This window comes from Diabrotica undecimpunctata, chromosome 2 (genome assembly GCF_040954645.1).
Source record: "Diabrotica undecimpunctata isolate CICGRU chromosome 2, icDiaUnde3, whole genome shotgun sequence".
Lineage (NCBI taxonomy): Eukaryota > Metazoa > Arthropoda > Insecta > Coleoptera > Chrysomelidae > Diabrotica > Diabrotica undecimpunctata.
The window spans coordinates 60150632-60173018 of NC_092804.1; the positions used below are offsets into that span (position 1 = coordinate 60150632).

Here is a 22387-nt window from a genome sequence, read left to right on the forward strand (position 1 = left end):
CACTGAAGCCAATAAAATAGGTTTGAAAATCAATATTAGTAAAACCAAGTCCATGAAAATAAATGCAAGGAACAACACGCTATTTACTATCGACAATATGCAGATTGAAAATGTGGAAAACTTTACGTATCTTGGAAGTGTCATAACAGAAAACGGAGGTACAGAAGACGATATTCGTATGAGGATACGAAAAGCCCAACAAGCTTTCAGCACGCTCAACCCTGTTTGGAAATCTGGCGAGTATACTACAAGGACAAAGATCCGAATATTCCGATCAAATGTCATGTCTGTTCTACTCTACGGATGTGAAACCTGGAAAGTGACAAACACCCTCACAGACAAACTGCAGGTCTTTGTTAACAAATGTCTACGAAGAATTGTTCGTATATTCTGGCCTAACACCATCAGAAACGACGATCTGCTACACCTGACCGAACAAAAGAGGGTACAAAATAAAATTAAGTCCAGAAAGTGGGGTTGGATCGGTCACACACTCCGAAAAAATAGTTGCAGTATCGCAAAGACTGCCCTAGAGTGGAATTTCCAAGGGAAAAGAAAAAGAGGTCGCCCAGTACAAACTTGGAGAAGATCCATCATGGACGAGATAAGAGGCCAAGGAAAGTCTTGGAATGAGGTGAAGGCCTTAGCGCAAAATAGAACCCGATGGCGCGTTTTCACTGAAGCTCTATGCTCCACTTAGGAGTTCAAGAACCTTATATATATATATATATATATATATATATATAAATAAACAAGTTAAGGCCATTTTATTTGCAGTTCACATACTGCAGAGTCATATATTAAAAGTGCTAATAGTTTCGCTGATTTATGATACTAGGTGTCAATCGTCCGAACTTGCACATAGCGAATATATCAAGAATATAGCAAGAAATATTGATTTTAAAGTCACTTTTGATTTTTATGATTACAGAAAATATCCCAATAAGTATGAAAGTATTATCAGTACACTATGTGAAAATTTGGATACTCTTGATGAGCCCGAAGCGAGGGCCAGTATGGTATGGATTATTGGAGAATATGCAGAAAGAATTGACAATGCGGATGAGTTATTGGATAGTTTCCTGGAAGGTATAATATGAAACTTATTACAGTGATTTATTATTTATATCTATACAAAATGCCACTTATGGAAATATTTATATATTTGGTCCATCCTTATGTTCCTTCTTGGACTGCTTCTATTTCCTTGACTTTTTTAGATTTCACACGAATTCCAAAAGTTGCTTTGTTATTTTGTCTAGTTTTGTACCAATAATGGCGTGTATTTAATGTGGTCTATATTTGATCCACTCTTTAAGTTTTCAACAGTTTTTATTTTCCATTTTTGTATATTGAAATAAGAAGTCGTTTCTTTGAATCTTTATATATACAATTTTATTTCCTATAGCTTTTATGGTACAGTATGGTACATTCTAGATGTATCAATGTGTATTTTTATTCTATATTTCTTGGAGTATTTTATCCAATTTTTACATAAATATGCACTTTCGACGCTTATATATTTCTTCTTTTTCTTATTTTTGTTTTTGTTTTCTAATCCTGTGAATCTGCTTTCGAAATATATTATTTAGTTACCTTTTGTCTGTCTTTTAATTTTTTGTTCTCTTCAATTTATTCTCGTTAATTTTTTTGCCCATTTTAACTCTTTCGTTATAAATAAATATAAGGTTGAATGCTCGAATAAATGAACTTTGATCAGATAAAAGGCATATATCGAGCACAGTTTAATTAAATCTTGCCCAAGTACTTTCGATCCCTAGATCATCTTCAGGGGCATTTCGTCAATTGTGGCCTATCCGGCAAGAACAAGATGTCATAAACATATAATTGTACATTACACTACACTACAAATGGACAAACAAACACTTTAAAATAATTTAAGGAAGGCTACATTACTTGAAGAAGTCGGAGACAGATTCTGTCTCCGACTTCTTCAAGTAATGTAGCCTTCCTTAAATTATTTTAAAGTGTTTGTTTGTCCATTTGTAGTGTAGTGTAATGTACAATTATATGTTTATGACATCTTGTTCTTGCCGGATAGGCCACAATTGACGAAATGCCCCTGAAGATGATCTAGGGATCGAAAGTACTTGGGCAAGATTTAATTAAACTGTGCTCGATATATGCCTTTTATCTGATCAAAGTTCTTTCGTTATAGTTGACCTTTCCCCAAATATCTTCTGATTAATAACTTTAACAGTTATTTATCTGTTTTTTCTTGATACGTTCCCTTTTTACATTGAGTTTTCTTTATGCCAGTTTGTGATTATATAAGCAGCTAAATCTTTATGTTCTGCTTTTTAATATACATTTTTTTATATATAAATTTGTGATTGTGTTTGTGATTATATAAGCAGCTAAATCTTTATGTTCTGCACTTTAATTTATAAATATTTTTTATATATAAATATTTAATATATAAATATATTAGATAATTTCGTTAACACCAACCTATCATCTAATTTCTTTTTATTTATTTTTCTGTAACCATATATTTCTTTTTTTTTTCGTATTACTGTTAAAATATTTAACGTTTTATTTACTTGTAGGTTTTGGAGATGAAAACGCTCAAGTTCAGTTGCAATTATTAACAGCTGTTGTAAAACTGTTTTTGAAGCGGCCTCAACATACACAAGGCTTAGTTCAGCATGTATTAAGCTTAGCTACACAGGATTCTGATAACCCAGATCTAAGAGATCGTGGTTTTATTTATTGGAGGTTTGTTAATGTTATTATTAATATTTAATTTGTAATTGAAATGTAGACGGCTACATGTTATTTTTTTTTTGAAAAAGACTATATGATTTGTACACACTTCTAAAATATAGATCAAACTGGCAACAGGTATATGTTCTCAAAAACCTTGATAGTATGTAATATTTTTTAATAGAATCAGCTAAGTAGTTTCAGCATATCACATGCAATCTTCAGAGCTTTAATCTTATAGGAGGCTACAAATACCTCATGGAAAAGTAATTGTCGATACAAAACACAATAAAAACATTATAAGGCCAACGCCCCTGTTAGAAGGGTGAACACCCCTTTAAAAGTTGTAAAAATCACATTTAAAAGGTCAGCTGTCCTAAATAGAAACACTGTAAGCGCCAATTCGAAAACTGTTCACTAGAGCAAGAAACGTGAAGGTTTCAACTTTTCAAATTTCTATTTTGTTTTAAATAAAAGTGAACACACATTAATATAGCATAAAATACTCTTGTTTGTTAGTATATTTTTATGTCTGTATTTTATTTTCTGACTAGGTTTTGAACACATGCAGTGTTTTTATTTGGGAAAACCTAAAACTATAAAATAAAATATCCCAATTTGTTAATTTAACAAATATATAAAAAAATTGGTTTAAAAACATTTTGATGGCCATTGTCCTGTAATTGCTGCAATTCACGGTTATGGAGGAGATCGTCCACCACTGTCTCGGAGACCGACAAATTAAGCCAAAACGATCTGTTCTCAGGCATCAAAGGAATAAGTTTCTGTATTATTTCATCGTTTTTGCTTTTACGTATACCTCGTACGTTGGTATTTTGCGGAAAATTTGACACCACGAACTTAACTTGCAGTAATTTAAGATCCTGATAGTTTTCATCTTTGAAGTTGGTTTTGAATTTAAGGGAGCTAGAGCCTCGTGAAAGTTTCTACTATGGGATGTATTAAAAATGTTTTCAAATGATCATTTTCATCTCCCTTTCGAGGCTGCCGATTCTTTTTTGGCCATTCGAACGAAGTTTGTACTTGAAGTACATTTAAACTTGTTCGTGATTGTCTCATAACAGACAATAAATCTTGAAAGTCAATTGCATCTCGTGCTTTTTTAATTTGTTGCTCAATGTTGCCATGAGCACCATCAGCAGTCATGTGTGTATGACCTTTGGTAAGATATTTGAATGTTATGTTATTTACGTGAGAGGTATGGGTATCATTATTTACCATAATCGCTACTGCAGTAAACAAATACGTTTTTATTTTGGGCACTGCATTTATCTGCCCAAAAAACAAAATTGTTCGTATCACGCTCTTCTTTAATTAAAGCATATATTGCATCGATGATATTAGAAGCATGACGACCGCCAAATGCTTCATGCCAAACCACTGAATAGTTGGAGTTTGATTTCTTTTTTAAACAATCGAAGACTTCATTAAAAACAACTAAACGACATCTTTATTTCTTGGCATAATTAGTAACAATAATACTTTTTGCAAGTCAAAAGAAACTTAGTTTTAGTAGTTTCTGGTAATTCTGCATCAATTTTGTAATATCTATTAGCATCATCTGCTTTCTTTTTGTGTGCCTCCCATTGAGCTTTTTTGGTAGAAGATACAACCGAATTATCTATGCATGTGCTGGTTACTTCTACAAAGTTTTTGTATTCTAAACAGTCAGAGCATGAATCTATTTAAGGCATGTTTAAAGATATTTTTATTGTCTTCATCATTCTTCTGTAAGTTTCAATTTTACATTTACATACAAGTTATTAAACATTGAAGCAACTGTTAAACTTGACGGCAAATATCTAGTGAAAGGAGCATTTTTTCGGCGATTATAAGAGTTTATATGATTTACTATTAGATCCCTGTCACAGACATTACTGGATTTTTTACCTCGATTTCCCTTTTCCTATGCATTAAGCGGCTCCTTTTTGATAACATGATAATTCTATTTAAATGGGAATAAGCCACAATTAAAGGTTAAAGTACGTTTATTGACGTTTCACTTTCCACTTCGGAAATCGTTCTCAAAATACAAACATTAGTAAATTAAACAAATTTTGTTTTTTGAAAACTGAAACGCCAATAAACGTACTTTAACCTTTAATTGTGGCTTATTCCCATTTAAATAGTAATTACTTTAAAATCCCATAAGAAAATAGCTTCAAAACAATATTAAGAAAACGTTATGGGCCCAGCGTTATTCAAAATTTTCGGAGATTGGAAATTCTATACAAGAAACTGGCACATTGTCAAAATTCAATCAAATTTTTACGAAGATCAACAAAAAAACAAAATTTGTTTAATTTACTAATGTTTGTATTTTGAGAACGATTTTCGAAGTGGAAATTGAAACTTCAATAAACGTACTTTAACCTTTAATTGTGGCTTATTCCCATTTAAATAGTAATTACTTTAAAATGCTACAAGAAAATAGCTTCAGAACAATATGATAATTCATTGATAACCGAATCACTGGTATAACCAAATGAAACACATTCTGCAAGCCACAGCCTTCGAGTTGTATAATCTGCGTTCCAATATGCATTCCAAATATCTGCTCGGCATTCTTCGCTGAATTGCGAACAAGACATCTGACACTTCGCGGTGCATCTAGGAAAAATGGGATGTTAATTTTTGTTATCTCTACTTTTTTGTATAGCTGACATGTGTCTCCTTTTTTTAGTAACTTGGCTTTCAAATGTCAAATCTGAATGATCAGTCACGTTTCCAGGCTTCGAGTCAGGTTGGTAATCTGGGTCGGTAATGCTATCATCACTATCTTCATCTGAAGATGAAAGCTCTAAATCACTCTAAGCATTTCATCAATCTCTTGAGGGTAACCATTATTGCTATCAACTTTGAGATAAATCGATTGCTCGTCCCTAAAACCAAAACAATAATGAGAATAAAGTTCTATATTATCTCTAAAAAATCTTTTACCACATTTGAGTATCATTTGTGGATGATTCTCCCTCAGTCGTTCTTGTTCTGATTTCGATACATGTCTAGTATTAACTAAATTCTTGTATTTTTATTCATATTTGAAAACTAATCAGTAACATCAGAAATTTAAAAGTCTATTTTGAATAACTAATGCAATAAACTATAATTTATACAGACAAATTTGTTCTTCACTTAACACAAACTAACAAACCACTAAATTTGTTTTTGTTAATTTTAACTTCAACGGTCTTGGCGAATGTAAACTCTATGATTCTCACTGTAAATCGCTGTAAATTCCAAAACTAAATTAAAACACTGTATATCCCCGTATCGTATATACAGTGTTTATATTTGGGAATATGGATATAATGTGTTTTAAATTGGTAAAGTGAAAATTGAATGTGATATACAGAGTTTCATAACAACCATAAATTGTGGTTCTACTCTTTTTTTTTTATTCCTTCGTAACTGGCAGGTAATAACACCCTTTATCCAAAAAATGCGATAAAAGTGATTTTGAAAAAAAATGGATATACAGTGTTTCTACTTGGGGCAGCTGATGTGCTTGGTATACCAATCGCTGCTTTATGCTGACAGTCATTGGTTTTACAGCTGTTTTCCTCGATTCAACGAGGCAGGCATTAATATACCATGCACCTTTTAAATGTGATTTTTACAATTTTTAAAAGGGTTTTCTCCCTTATAACAGAGGCGTTGGCTTTCTAATGTTTTTATTGTGTTTTGTGTGAACAGTTACTTTTCCATGAGGTATTTGTAACCTCCTATAAGACGAAGCTCTGACGATAGTATGTGACATGCTGAAAGTACTTAGCTGATTTTAATAAAAAAATTTACACACTATCAAGTTTTTTGAGAACATACATCTGTTGCCAGTTTGACTTATATATATATTTTTTTAAATGTCTAGATAGACAACATACAAAATTTATGTCCTAAAAGTATCCGACCTTCCTTTATAACTTCACAATAGTTTTTTCTTTGTTATCCAACTGCGGGTTGGTAAATTTTCTCCACTTTTGATAAATTTTCTCCATTATTTTTGGTTCTGCCATGATTTGCCCATACTTTACATATTTCTTTCGTTACTGGTCCAAGATTTAACCCTTCACCAAAATATTATCTGTTTATACCTGGCTGAGGAGCAGTTGCGACGGATTAGGCAACGGCACCCATAGCTTTTCAAATTCTTTACATGCATTGCTATGATAAGGATGATATTTTATTTAAAAAATAAATGAGCGATTTTTTTTTCAAACATCAATTTCCATTAATTTAATTAAAACTATTTTCGGCCACTTCTTGACTGGCACCCTGTTATCAATGTATTCTCCTGTTCTTAAATGTATGTAAACATATGAGTTTGATTAACTACGTTATGAACGTTGTGATTTTGCAGTGGGATCTCGTACTATTAAGACAGGGATGAATATCAATGATGGTTGAAAACAACCTAGGAGAAGACTCAGAGAAGAATGATGTTTTTTGCATTATAATGTATTTATTTATTTTCGATTATTCTATCTCTTATTTAAATTTGTTGCACATAGGTTATTAAGTACCGATCCTGCAGCAGCCAAAGAAGTAGTTCTTGCCGACAAACCTCTGATTTCTGAAGAAACTGACTTACTAGAACCTACACTTCTTGACGAACTGATCTGCCATATATCTTCCCTCGCCAGTGTTTATCATAAACCTCCAACTGCCTTTGTCGAAGGAAGGTCTGCAGGTATTCGAAAGTCTTTGCCAGCTAGACAAGGATCTGCCGAAGAAACAAGTAGCGCTCCAGAACCAACTGTTATTCCTAATCAAGAGAGTCTTATTGGTGACTTACTCTCAATGGATCTTAATGCTCCAGCTCCTCCGATTGCACAACCAGCTGTACCAGCCAGTAATGTAGATCTCTTAGGTGGAGGATTGGATTCTTTGGTAAGCTTATGAAATAGCTGCTTTATTAATTTTTAAATTTAGTTTTATAACAATCTAGAAATATACTTATAGGACTCGTGCTATACTCTATCGTTTGTAGTCTTTGTTGTAATGATTTTTGATGTTTACTTAAAAATAAATTTTGTTACATACTTACATATTTTACGTTTATACAGTTGGATATTGGTACCACCCCTGCACCTCCCACAACTACGGGACTTCTTGGTGACATTTTTGGAATACCAACTGCTCCTACCATGTATACCCCACCCAAAACTATATGGTTACCGGCTGAAAAAGGAAAAGGATTGGAAATACATGGAGCGTTTTCAAGAAGAGCCGGACAGATGTCTATGGATTTGACATTCACCAACAAAGCCATGCAGGTAACATCGTTATGTAATTTTAAATCTTCTATATTTTTATTACATTCATAGATTACTAATAATTTTATTATCAAACTCAATGGAAATTACGTTTACAAAAAACTTCTGTATGTGATATAATTTATTTTATAAGCTAAAATATTGAACCTTTGTTTTGCATGTATGTTTCTGAACTTTCAGGCGATGTCTGCCTTTGCTATTCAATTTAACAAAAACAGCTTCGGCATAGTTCCCGGTTCACCACTCACTGTACCTGCCCTTCAGCCTGGACAGAGCTTGGAATATAATTTAGCGTTGGCTACTACTGGACCAGTACAACGTATGGATCCACTCACCACTCTCCAAGTGGCAATTAAAAACAACGTCGACATCTTCTATTACGCCTGCCAAATTCCCATTCAGATTCTGTTTACCGAAGACGGCACTTTGGATAAGAGGGTTTTCCTTACTACTTGGAGAGATATTCCGGCAGCTAATGAGGTAATTTTTGACGTATTCTGTAAAATATTAAATATAAATTCTTTAATTATATAGTACACTGAGTTTATGGATGGTTTTGTCATTTTATTTGGTATAGATCGGAGATGGACATAACTTCGGAGACTATTAGCTATTTACATTCGTCTGCCGTGGTACTGGTGCGTGAATTTACACAAAAGTATCAAATGAAGTATACGGCCCAACTTGCATATCTTCAAATCCTAGCTCTTTATTACTGCCCTCTATTTTTATCTTTTCTACGTGGTTTAGAGATTATATTTTAAATTATTGCCATCCAAAATCATTCTGATGATTCTGAATGTATTTTCTTGTGGCATGTTTTACATTGAATATTTCATATTTTTTTATAAATAAACCACTCATATTTTTTTTATAAATAAACCACAATAATTGTAATTAAAATTACAATATGTTTGATGTTTTGACTTTTAGTCCAAAAATCATTCTCAACAGAATAGGCAGTTGTAAGTATCGAAGATTCTGTATCCTACATGGTATCCAATTCTGACTGTATGATGGTAGCATCATATACACTATGTGAATTTAATGCCCTCAAAAGGTCTAGATTTGGCTGTAACCCGTCGATCAGTTTCAAATCTAAATATAATCAGCCTTGTTGAAAAAGACTGTCAATATTAACCACCAGAAGAAAACAAAGATTACAGACTATTCTGTAAAATAAAATTAGAAAAGTGTACAAAATAGAAACACAATTTGAGCAAGGCAGAGCTTAAAGCTATTAAATCCTAGAAAGAAGAATAGTCTATAATAATCCTACCAGCAGACAAGGGCAATGCAACCGTTACCATGGAGAAAGCTCAATATCAGTAGAAAATTCAAGGAATAATAAACATACTATATACCAAACTACGGAAGGATTCAACCAGGTCTTGTGATATTTTTTTGGGATATAATTTTCGTAGCACGATATACAATAATAATCAAATTCATAATAAAAACATTTAAAGCTAAATATTTCATCATCATCACCTTCATCAACCTGTACGTGTCCACTGTTGGACATAGGTATCCTTCAGCTCTTTCCATCTGTCTCTGTCTTGTGTGGTTTGCACCCAGTTATTGCTAAAACGCTTCAGGTCGTAAATATATCAATAACTGTTAAATTTATATATAGGAAGTAGTTAACAAAACTTAAAGAACAATTAAGTTTTTTCTAATAACGCCGTTATATATAGAGTGAGAGATCATTTAAGAAAGTTGGGAGATATTTAAGTTTGCGTTTTGAATCACCTTGTATCTTCTACTTCTTCCTCCTCAGCTTTTCCCTTTTCAGGGGTCGCTGTTCCTTACTCTTATTCGCCACTTATTCCTGTCTATCGTGCCTTCTTCACCTAAACCTTTGTCTCTCAAATCTCCTGCCACACAGTCCTTCCATCTTCTCCTCGGATCTTCTCTACCTCATTTTCCATCAACTTCTAACAGTTCTATCCTTGGTCTCACATAGTTTTCATTTCTACTTCTGACTGACCAAACCATTGCAGTCTTTGTTCTCGAATCTTTTTTGAGACCATAGTCATCACGGCTTTCCCTAATTGAATCGTTCCTGATTCTGTCCATTCTACTTTTACCCAACATCCACCGTAACATTCTTATTTCTGCCACCTCCATCTTTTTTTCTTGAATCTTCTTACAGGCCATACTACACCGCCGTACACCAACGCAGGTCTCACCACACTCTTGTATATCTTTCCTTTTAACCCTTCTATACTATGGGCAATTTCTCGATCTAGTGTCCCATTTTCCGTTATGTAGGAGCCAAGGTATTTAAATTTTTCTACTCTTTGTAGTTTTTCCCCAAGCAATTCTATGTCCCCAACCATTCCTGTTCCTCCCAATCACGTATACTTAGTTTTCGACCTGCTCATCTTAAGTACTCCCTCTTCAACAGCCGTTCTCCTACCCTCCAACTTCTTCTCCAACATATCTTGACCCTCATATACAACACGATATCATCAACAAAGAGCATCGATCAAGGAGCTCCCCAATCAGAGACAAACCTTTACATTGGTATGCGCTCCCTCATACATATCCTCCACGAGTCTTACGTCCTTCTCAGGAACCCATTTCTCTCTCATACATCTTCATAGTTCTTGCCTAGGAACTGTGTCATACGCCTTCTCAAAATCTATTACGACCAAATGCAGCTCTCTTTTCTTCTCTTTGTATTTCTCTATCAATTGTGCCAATTCAAATAAGGCATCTGTTGTCATCCTTTCTTGCATAAACACAAACTGTTCTTCTCCTATGGACTTCTTTCTCCTTAACGTTCGCTCCACACTTTTCTACCAAATTTTTATTGTGTGCGACATTAACTTTATTCCTCTATAGTTTTTACAGTCCTGAATGTCCCCTAGATTTATATTTATACAATGATACTATCACACACTCTCTCCATGCATTGGGCATCCTTTCTTCCTCATATATCCTATTTATTATATATCCTACCCCTCCTTCCAAACCTCCACAGGTATTCCATTAGGATCTACTGCCTTACCATTCTTCATCCCATTTAACGACTCGACAACCCTATTTCTCTCTATCCCCGGTATTACATTCTCATTTAAGATTCCGCATCCTCTGTCTCTCTTTTCATTGAAGGTGTTCTTCATTTAGTAACTTTCTAAAGTACTCATACCATCTTTTTGCTTTATTTCAACATCGGTTCTTAACACTCTTTTGAATCACCTTGTATATTAAATATTATTTTATACATAAAAATTTTCAGGAGATAAAATTTTGGCAATTTTATTATTTACAAACATATAGGGTGTCAAATCGGACACCGTTAACAATTGGTCACATCTTGTAAAACACTCAGTTTTTCTCATTGATCGAGTAGGTATTCAGTTTTTGTATTATGCCTTCATTTCTCTGTCTATCAAATTTTATAATGCCTTTCATTTTTTTTTGAGAAATCTCATTTCGCTAGTTTAGATTATAGAGTTAACACTTTGCATCTTACCCAGCTTTCATATTCATATGACAGAGTAGGTGTGGACCATGTCTTACAAAGTTTTATCATTGTATTGATCTTATCCTTTAATACTTTTTCGAAATTTATCTATTGTGTAATCAATGTGTCTTTCTCTAAACTTGTCTAACACCTTGGGTAATTAAAATGACTAACATGTTCTGTGTATAATAGATGAAATTTTTACTGAAATATCTTACTAATATTTTAAATACAAACAAATGATCACAAACACTTAAAAACATCCATAAACTCGAATTAAATTATGCAATACTCAATATTTTTCTGTTTTTTTTTTGTGAGTGTCGTCAATCCAGATATGTTTTAGACTATGGTAAGAATACAACCCTGTATTCGTAGTTGTATTTTGCTAATTTTAACAACCCGTATAATAAGTTTAACCATGAAGTGTCTGTATGTAGCATTGCCATTTTGTTTATTTTTTAATCAGATGGTTGGTACAATAATATTTTATGTGCCGATACATGTTCCATAATATCAAACTTAGCATTATTATTATACATAAACAATATATTTATCATGTAATTTTCATAGCTTACCTAGCCACTTATATTCGATTCGTTGGTTTTTTGGCATCACAAATTAAATCAAAACATTTAAGGTATACATATTGTGTCGATGTGGTAAACAAAGTAGGAAAGCCTAATTGAAAAGTACAACAAATGCTCACTGAAATCTGAAATTAGACACAAATACGAGATGAATGGTATGCATACTTAGAAATGGAGACTCAAGGGAATGCGACAACTGCCGAGGAAACTACCCTATTTAATGTATCATACAAGATCCTGTTAAAATTGATATACCTACCAAAGGAAAATAGTCGGAAAATATGAAGAACAAACTTCATTTTAAGACTAATTTTAGTGAAGTGGGATTGACCAATGTTGAAATACATCAACTCTTTATAGATTTCCGTAATGAGTTCGACATTATGCCCTTGACATGCTATAAAAAGTAATGAAAAGTTTGACATACTATGGACATTGGTTGAACTAATCTAAAAAAAAACATGTTGAATGTGGGGCAAAAGTCCAAGGGCATTTGACAGATTCTTTCTCGGCGATCATCCGGGAGCTTTGTCTTGCGTCCTATTCAATCCACACTTGGAATATATTGTATGGAGAAACAAAGAGTACCAAAACCAACAGGGTAAGATATGGTATACGGGAGAATACAAAACTATAGAGGGCGTGGAAGCAGCAATATACTTGAATAATCCAAGAATTAGCGAAAACTTTGCTTTGGGAGGAACTGTACCGTTTTTCAAGCGGAGATTCATGCGATACTGCAATGTACAAAGGGAAATATTGAGAGAACTCTTGAAAAAGAGGAGCTCCTATATATTGTCTGACAGTAAAGGTGCACATGCGTGTCAGGAAGTGACGTCCAGTCTGGTGTCGGACTGAATTAAAGAACTGAATGAACTGAGAGACCGGAACAAAGTTGAGCTTGTCTGGGTACTAGGGCATCAGGAAATTGAAGGCAACGCAAAAAGAGATCAATATGCAAAAAAAGGATCTAACGAATCAAACTGACCGGCTGTCGGAGTATTAAAGGCTGCAGTATCTAGGGCTGTAGTTTTATTTTATTTCACTTAATTTTGTTTTATTTTATTTTACTCTATTTTATTCTAATTTATTTTATTTTATTTTGTTTTATGCTATTTGATTCTATTTGATTCTGTTTTATTCTATTTTATCCTACTTTATTTTACTGTAATCCATTTGATTCCAATTTATTTTATAAACACTTTCTGATTTATCGCTGGACATAAAATATATTTAATAATATATATGTTGTCAAGACTCCCTTTAACAAAAGCTAACTTTTCAACGTTGTTTGGTGGTCGTTGAGTTCTTAGAATTGCGTTTTCTCTCGTGAAATAAAGTCGTTGTATATTCACCAGATGAACAGCTAAATTAACTACAGTTGGGTGACGGTTGTGTGTCGAAAATGAAGGGATTCTCCAAAACGCCTCACTGACATATCTTCCCATCTGATATGTTAAAATTTTATCGTTATTATTTGGAGCCGCAATACACACAGTATTGCGGCACAGTCATAATACTGCCATTTATTTTGATCGTTATAGCTTCCTTTGTTAATCACAGTATGGCGCCATCTATTAGCTTTATTACCATTTAAATGGCGGAAAATAGAAAAACTGTTTTTTACGTCTTTCCGTACAATTTTTTTTGAAAATTATCTTATACATAAACCTTGTGTTAATAATTTACACAACAAAAAAATAATTATCTAATTTGGTGTCATCGTTTTGAAGTTTTGCGCGTACAAACATTTCGGTGATTAATTTTTATTTATTTCTTTTATTTATATATTTTAATATCCATATTTATTTAAATGAACTCCATTCCTGCACTAACTGCAAAACTCTCAAGAATTTCTGGGGGCCTCATCTCGTCCAAAATATATTTAATGGGATTTAAATCTGGTCATCTCTAGCTGTTGTCCTGCCTTGTACTGAACCAGCTCTTCAAGTGAGCAGACCAGTCTTCTCGTACTGCCAGCAGACTCATTGCACACTTTCACATGACTTTGTCTATGTTCTAAAGTCTCTACAATTCTTGCCGCAAGAGAACTTATTCTTATTATAATGCGCTAACAATGTTAACACGACACAAACATTCTGAGTAATTGATAGATTTAATAGACATTGGAATCTCAAAATTGCCGTTCTCACTGGTATTTATATATAAATTTGTTGATAACCTTATATGCAGTGTACCATTTAACCATATTCAGACAGTACAAACAAGCTTTAATTAACTTCATCAACATATTCAATCACTGTCGAGTATGAAAATTAAAATACCTTTTTTAGATACCAAAGTCGTAAGGACAAATGACAACAAAAGAATATTAGATTGGTATCAAAAAGATACTGCATCCGACAGATTTATTAACTAATATTCTAATCATCCTAGAAATAAAAAACTACCTTACATACAAAATTTAACAGACCAAATTGTCCCACTTTTCAAAACATTTCCGAACACCAAATTAACTAAATACAATAATCCACTTCTAAATTCAAGGTTGTTCTCAGAAATAAGAGCTAAATCTCCACTCATTAATGAGCAACATAATTTACCAAATAAATTGCGGAGAATGTCAAAGTTTTTACATTGGTCAAAGACAACGTGTCACTCAACACAAAAGTGACGACAACAAAAGAAATCTTGAACTAATGCTTGTGCCTTAGTAGGTCACCACTTAAATGCAGCACATAAATTTGACTTTAATAATGTAAAAATCTTAAAACAAGTTATCAATTATAAAAACCGTCTCTTCCTCGAGATGGTACACATTAACAAAACTCCTGAATTTATCAATTATAAGACTGACACCAACCAACATTTGACTAATATCTGCTACAATATTCTAAATATCACATGACATAATAAAATTTTCTAACTGTTAAAAAACAAACTCATTATTCACTTAATCTTTTAGTTGCTCTACCTTTATATTCCATTTGTGAATATCAGTCTTATATTCACTCCGTAAAATCAATTACACTTTATAAATGAATTTAACGTGCTCCTGATCCTTTCTCATTTCTCTAACATTAATTGTATCTTTCCACCTTACAATTTCTGTAATACTGTCTCTTGTTTACTTTAACTATTTACTGAAAATTATTTAATGTAAGATTTCATTCTATTAAAATAAAATGTATTACAGCTACCATAACTACCAATGTATCAAAATCAAAAAATTATTAAATCAATATCATCCAGATATGTTAAAAAATGTTAAATTTCTACTCTTTAAAGTTGTAAATAATGAAATATTCAGCCTTTGTTAGCATTTAATAATTTTAATAAATTTGCAGTTTTCTCCTGAAGTCACCAACTCTTGACAAAATATTGAAAGATATAGAGCAAATAGTTTTATTTCCTACTGGCCGAATTGCTGATATTTCAAACCACTATTTCACACAGTACGGTCGAAAATAATTTGAACATCGCTAAGATTTTGGTATTTCCTATGTAGTTTTGTTGCCAACTGCCAGAAAAAATATTATTTAAACCTTGTAAAAATACCCTTCATACCTTTCTCGATTTAAGTAAAATGACGTTGTTATTTCATATGACTAAAATACTGTTTTTGTTCAATTTAGGTCCAATACACTGTTAATGATGTTAAGGGGAACACCGATGGAGTTTCTAGCAAAATGACATTGAATAACATCTTTACTATCGCCAAACGCAATGTGGAAGGGCAAGACATGTTATATCAGTCACTGAAGTTGACGAATAATATCTGGGTTTTACTTGAACTGAAACTTCAGCCTGGATTAACCACAGCTACACTTAGTTTGAAATCTAGATCTGTAGAAGTCGCACCGTACGTTTTCCAAGCTTATGATTCAATTTTGAAGAATTAGATTCTTTCTAGACATTATTTAGAATTATACAATTTACAAATTATTTTATCCTTTACTCGTGTAATATCATTCCAATTAATGGTACTGTATTTCAGTGATAAGCTAATATATAATGAACTTTAAATGTAAATTATATTAAATATAATAATATGTACGTTATATAACGATTTTTATTAACCAATTTGGTTTTAACTGTATATTATTCCATTAGATCAAACGAGATGGACAGTAAGTATAGAATAGTAAATCTGTAAATGTAAATTAAGAAAAGGAAGTTCAGGACCTATTAGTACAATACTATCGTAAAGAACAAATTATGTAAGACAAATAATCGAAAAACATTCGTCTAAACTTTTATTGTGTATAGTAATAGTAATATGTATTACGATTGTATCTAAGCAGCTCATCCTGTTGTATTCATTTGAATTAAATCATGGTAAAATTTAGAACCTGTTAAAAGTTATTGTTAAGCGATACATCCTGTCCGAGAGCTTGGTGTTACACATACGTGTATTTTGCATAAACTTTTATTTAATAAATACGTAGAAGTGATATTGCCAGAAAAATTGAAATAATGGAGGAAGGACAATTATTTATGACAGTTATGTAAGATTTATTCCATATAGAAAAACTCCCTTGACAAAAAACAAGAAGTAATAAAATCTAGAATGTTCGATATGTCATCGAAAAATCCCGAAGTGTAGTAAAGTCTGGGACGTTTGAAAATTTAAATAAACACAGGTAGTTGATAGTTCAAATACCAGTTATAATTGGATCTTTCAAGTTGACAGTTGCTATTGAGTTAAAGTTGTACACAAGTATTGTAATCAATACTTGGAACATAAATAGTTCCAAATCGACGAGAATTTTAAGTTTGAGGTAAGTCAAATTACTACACTTGAGTGCAAAACAATCGACTCAAAAACAATATTTGAGATTACACCTTCTGTTTCAATGTAAGAATTATGAAAATAAATAGATATAATGTGCACACAATAACTTTATTATTGACGTTACAAAAACTGCTATTGTATTATTTGGAAGACGTATTATAAAAACAATATGCCATACGAATAGAGTTTCCTAAATATTCATCATTGGAACTAACGCAAGAAAGACGTTATGAACAGAGAAATCATCAATTACAAATTGAATTTCTTCATTTTTCACTATTTGATATTACCACCCCTACTCCTAATTACACTTTCCAATCGATTTCGCATGGATCGGATGACTTTTTTAATAAATTCTTGATGCATTGCTCCCCATTCATCATTTAGGGCCAGCTCTCGATTCCGTTATGCTCCTTGATGCATGATTTCTGTCCCGGACCCTTCGTTTAATCTCATTTCAAACATGCTCCAGGCCAATTTATTGTAGGTATACCGGTCTCAGTCGGATAGGTGGTGGTGACTCGTATAATATGGCATTTGAACATTATCGTGCATTAAAATAAAGGCATTACTAATAAATCCCACTTATGGAACCACATGTTCTTCCAAAATGTCTCTGATGTAACGATCTGCCGTTAAACCTCCTCTACGTCCCCCACCAGGCACGAAAACCAACTGGGTTTACCATCCATGGAAATACCTTCCCAAAACATACAAGCACCGCCTCCTAATGACACAATTTCTCGTATACAACATTGCAAGAGAGCAAATCGCTCTCCTGGCCTTCTATAGACTTAATGTCTCATATCATTGTCATGTAGGCAGATCCTACTGTCGTCGGAGAATAATACCTGGCTCCATTAAAAGTCGTCCCAATCCAGATGTTCCCGAGCAAATTCTAATCGCCTTTGCTTCTGTGCTGCAGTTAGCTTGGGACCCGTAGCTGCTCTTTTTGGTGTCAGGTTGGCTGCCTTCAGTCTTCTTTTGACTGTCCAAATGCTGATAACCGCACCTCGGACCTCTCTAAGCTCTTCTTTTACGTTAGCACCAGTTAAATGTCGATTTTTCAGGGATTTCGATACAACAAATCGATCATCTCTCTTCGTTGTTATTCGTTTACGGCCTCCTCCTTGTCAGTGGACATAATTACCAGTATCTTGATACTGTCGATACACTCGGGACACAGTAGATTGGCTTAAATTTAGTCGATTTGCCACGGCCCTCTGGCTTAGGCCTTCTATCAATAATGTTACTGCTAGGTGCTTTGACGAATGTGGTATCCATTTGTTAAGCAGTTTCGAACTTAAGTGACTGATGTATTATTGGGTTGTTACGGAAATTGATGCGTATGATGTTAACCGAACGGATTAAATCGGAGCGTGTCGATTTCAATGAGTCAAATTCTGACCCCCTCTCTACGTATTGCATTATTTATTTGTAATAGATCATCCGATTCACTAAAAAACAAAACTTTTTTAAAACTCAATAATGAGGTTAATGATTGTACACTAAATATTCTTAAATGTACACTTTTTAGATTGGAGCAGGAGACGTACTTTCGCAAAATAATTTTGAGTCGATTATTTTGCACTCAAGTGTAGTAAAATAGACAAATTGAAAGAACAACAGAACGATATGAAAACCGATTTAGTTACAACAAAACAACAACAAAACGATTTAAAATCTAGTTTAGAAAGAAAAATAGCTGAGTTAGAAAGAAAAATTGATATCCAAGCTTCTTTATCTAATATTGTTTCAGTGGTAAATGCAGAATGTCAAAATACAACAAAGTCTCCGATTATTAAGGATTAAGGATTTCCGAATAAGGATTCTTTTTTCGGGCATACGTATTTCCAAGTTTCATCATGTTTGGAAACAACTCTACCTGTAAAAACTCGTGCGACAGTTTATGCATCTTTGTGAAAAATTGCCGTAACTTGTTTCATATTCTTATTGTATAAATTTAAATAAATAAAACAATTTATAAAAACAATTATATTTGAAAAATATAACATACATAGATTTATGCTTTCTCTTCTATTTCATTTAGACTAAATAAGAGGTATACACATAATTAAAATGTTTAATTAAAATGTACAGACTATATACTCGATTTACACATTTACAATAAATTTTAATGGTGTACTAAATAATATAAAATACAAGCATTTTTAAACAGTGTTTAGTAATAATCCATTTATTGTTTCTACCGGAATTCTCCTTTTAACCCTTAGTCTCCCACGACGTTTAGATTTTTTTTGACATTTACTTCCTAATGGTACTTTTAAGTTCGCCTTATTTTATTGGCCATCAATTTTTACAATAATCTTAAAGTGTTTTTTATTGCGGACGATGCTTTCGAGTACCTACAAATCTTATCGTGTATTTAAAACAAAATCGTTTGAATAACATTCGAAGTTTTAAACATCAGCTGAAAACTACGGTTGTGAGTGCAAGTTTATGTGGTAATTATTATTAAATATGCCTGAGATATAAGGGTACCAGAATTTGATGGTAATTAAAAGTACCGTCGGGAGACTAAGGGTTAAATAATAATTTTATTAAAAGAGACATTTTATTTCAAAGAATTGGTTTTACTGTACCTTGGAGGACAGGTTTGGTGCTCTACAATTTTCAGCCCATCATCAGTTTCCCAACTAAAGTTATTTAACCAACAACAATAGAAGAAAATGGTCCGAAGTATGTATGGTATCAGTTTGATTATGCCAGGCCAGTGTTGGTAGGGAAAATACCTTTCTGTATATCGATATAGGGGTAGTCTCTTGAAGAGAAGATATAAGCTATATTTGAAGGTACAGATTAAATGTAGTGGTTAGATTATCTAAAATAACATTATTGACGGTTCTTTCAGGGTTATAATAATAAAATTAAAATTAAACACAAAAACCCATAAAAAATCCCAAAGGATGAGGTTAATACACAAAGACAACCAAAAAATTAAAAGAGTAGAACTTCTGGGCGTTCACATTATATGCAAAAATAATATTGGATGTTTTTAGATTGTCATGTCGTCTTTTTTTATTTATTTTTAATTTTAATATATAATCTTAAACGATCCTCCCGACAATATTGTCATTGTATAATAATTGAATAATATAACCAAATTTAATCTATACATTCAAATATAACATATATTCTTTTCAAGAAATTGCCCCTACATCGATATGTAGAAAGGTACTATATCTACCAACACTGATCTGTTATACCGAAGTAGGATAGTATAGTTACTTCGGGCTATTTTCTTTGTATCGTTATCGGTTAAGGGTTAAGTTACCTTAATGCTTCACGTTACAATAAAACCAATTGTGAGTAACTCTTTTCTTTTTTAATCTATTTAGAAACTGACCTGAGGTTTTAATTAATTTCTAATTTCTTCTAAAATGCATTGTCGGAACATCTTAAATCCTTCAAAATAAAAGTATTTATATATTCGAGGAGTGAAAGATGCACGGCACCAGAAAGCCCTATTGAAACTTTTGTGTACACATCTAAAACAAACAAAACATATGGGATTTGACACTGTAAATAGAATAAAAAGAATCATTCCATTCCTAAAAATTATCTCCATTATAAAATCAATTCTCCAATCTCTACATAGCTGTGGAATATATATTCATTCGATTCACGCGCTGATGTCATACCCGCATATAATAAAAGAATTCTCCTGTGGCGATTCAATGAATTAATAAAACAAAATTTAGTATTATAGTTTATAAAAATAACACAATATTTTATGAAATCGGAGCCAGAGTCAGAATTTTTAACTTATCTACTTCAGAGTTTGGAACGTTTATATTCTGGACGACCCACGCGTAAATCCATCTCAAAGTTTCACTACATTGCGTGTAGCTTCTTAAAGAATAGGATAGGCTGCTGGTTAAGGTAATTCAAGTAACGTACGAAGAGATCAAACACAAATTCATTTAAATATCTCTGCCCTAGCCCTTGATTAACTAGATTGTCGGCCATCTTCATGTTCCTTTAGATATTAGGAGTTCCTATTACCTTACATCGCGTCTGTTAGGGGATAAAATTATTATTCTTCTCATAATATATTTTCAAGAGGCCTTCACAAGCACTTCAAGAATTTTTCTAGAATTGAAGTCTGGATTTTTTGAAGAAATGTGAGTTTCTTTAAATAATATTTCTCTTGGTCCCATGGCAGTGTTTTCCACAGTTAAAATGCAGAATTGCAGAAATTTCATCCATTATCAAAAATTAGATCTTTCTTATCATGTCAAAAATCCTAATTCTTAATAATTCTAAATGACCTAGTATTTTATCAATACCAATCTGACTACATCATCAGCACACAAACTTATAAAATATAAACTAATTTAAGCGTTATATTAGTCATTTTTCTGTATCCACAATTCCACACATTTTATTACCTTGATTTGGTACCTAACAGTCGATCCCCCAAGATATTGTTTTGGAGTATAATTTGTCCTCAAGGCAACCTCAACGACGATTATGTTCTCTTTAAAGTAAAGCCATAATACAAAATATTACTCTAAACACCTGCGTACATCTAACTCAGACCCTACTTCCACTACATCTGTCGCCGTCTTTTCATGTATTTGCTTCGTCACAGATATAATAAGCAGGATTTTTCGCAAAGAAGCAAGGAATATATCAGAACCATATTCTGGCCATTCAAGAAAATTTCTAAATTTCTGCTGTCTGCTGAAAATTTCTAAAGTTCTCATGTCAATAATGACATGCCTCAGAAACAAGACCCGACACAGCCACAACGCAAAGGCTACTGGAAACGGCAGAAATGAGAGTACTGAGAAGAATTACATGAAATATCCTGAGAGATCGAAAGAGTAGTGAAGACATTAGAAGAAAATGTAACGTAAAGTGTAAAAATGAATGGACACAAAATAGAAAAAAAAAAAGAATGGAATAACCACCAAGCAAAATGGAAGAGACCCATGTCGTCAATATAGCAAGAGATAAGTTACAAATCGGCAGAAGAAGGTATTCCTGAAGAAGTTAAATACAAGACAAGGCCAGGAAGATAATTAGTTAAAAACAATATATTAGATTTTTGTCAATAGCGTTAAAATAAAAAATTCTAAGCGACTTGGTAGACAATACACATATGGATGCCCGCTCTGTATGGAGAAACAGTCAAAGAGGTGAATGAGGTCAAATATCTAGCAGTAATTCTAGATAAAGTGCTTACATGAAGCGCCCATCTGGAAAGAAAATTCAAGAAAGCAAATCTTTCCCTTTGGACATGTCGAAGGATATGTGGGAAAAAATGGGGTATAAATAGATGTACTGGCTATATATGACAGTAGTCAGACTTATGATTACGTATGGCGCACTAATATGGTGGTATAAATGCCAACTAAAAATCTTCAAAGAAAAGCTGAATAAGCTTCAACAAAAAGCATGCTTAATCATAACAGGCGCGATGTCGACCCCTCCAACCGTCGCTAAGGAGGTCATGCTTCAACAAAAAGCATGCTTATTCATAATCATATGGATTGAGAAGGAGGCGAAGTTAGGA

The 22387-nt window shown here is 32.9% G+C and overlaps 1 protein-coding gene across 1 annotated transcript in view; it reads left to right on the forward strand.

Annotated features, from left to right (window-relative positions):
• The window catches only part of AP-1-2beta (adaptor protein complex 1/2, beta subunit), a 52373-nt gene extending 36254 nt beyond the window's left edge, over positions 1–16119 (forward strand). The window contains exons 8-13 of the mRNA XM_072523007.1: positions 932–1089; positions 2571–2739; positions 7260–7638; positions 7815–8024; positions 8205–8504; positions 15686–16119. Coding sequence (XP_072379108.1) covers positions 932–1089; positions 2571–2739; positions 7260–7638; positions 7815–8024; positions 8205–8504; positions 15686–15952 — 1483 coding nt within the window. The 3' untranslated portion in view covers positions 15953–16119. The remainder of the gene's footprint in view (positions 1–931; positions 1090–2570; positions 2740–7259; positions 7639–7814; positions 8025–8204; positions 8505–15685) is intronic.
• Positions 16120–22387: the final 6268 nt, after the last annotated feature.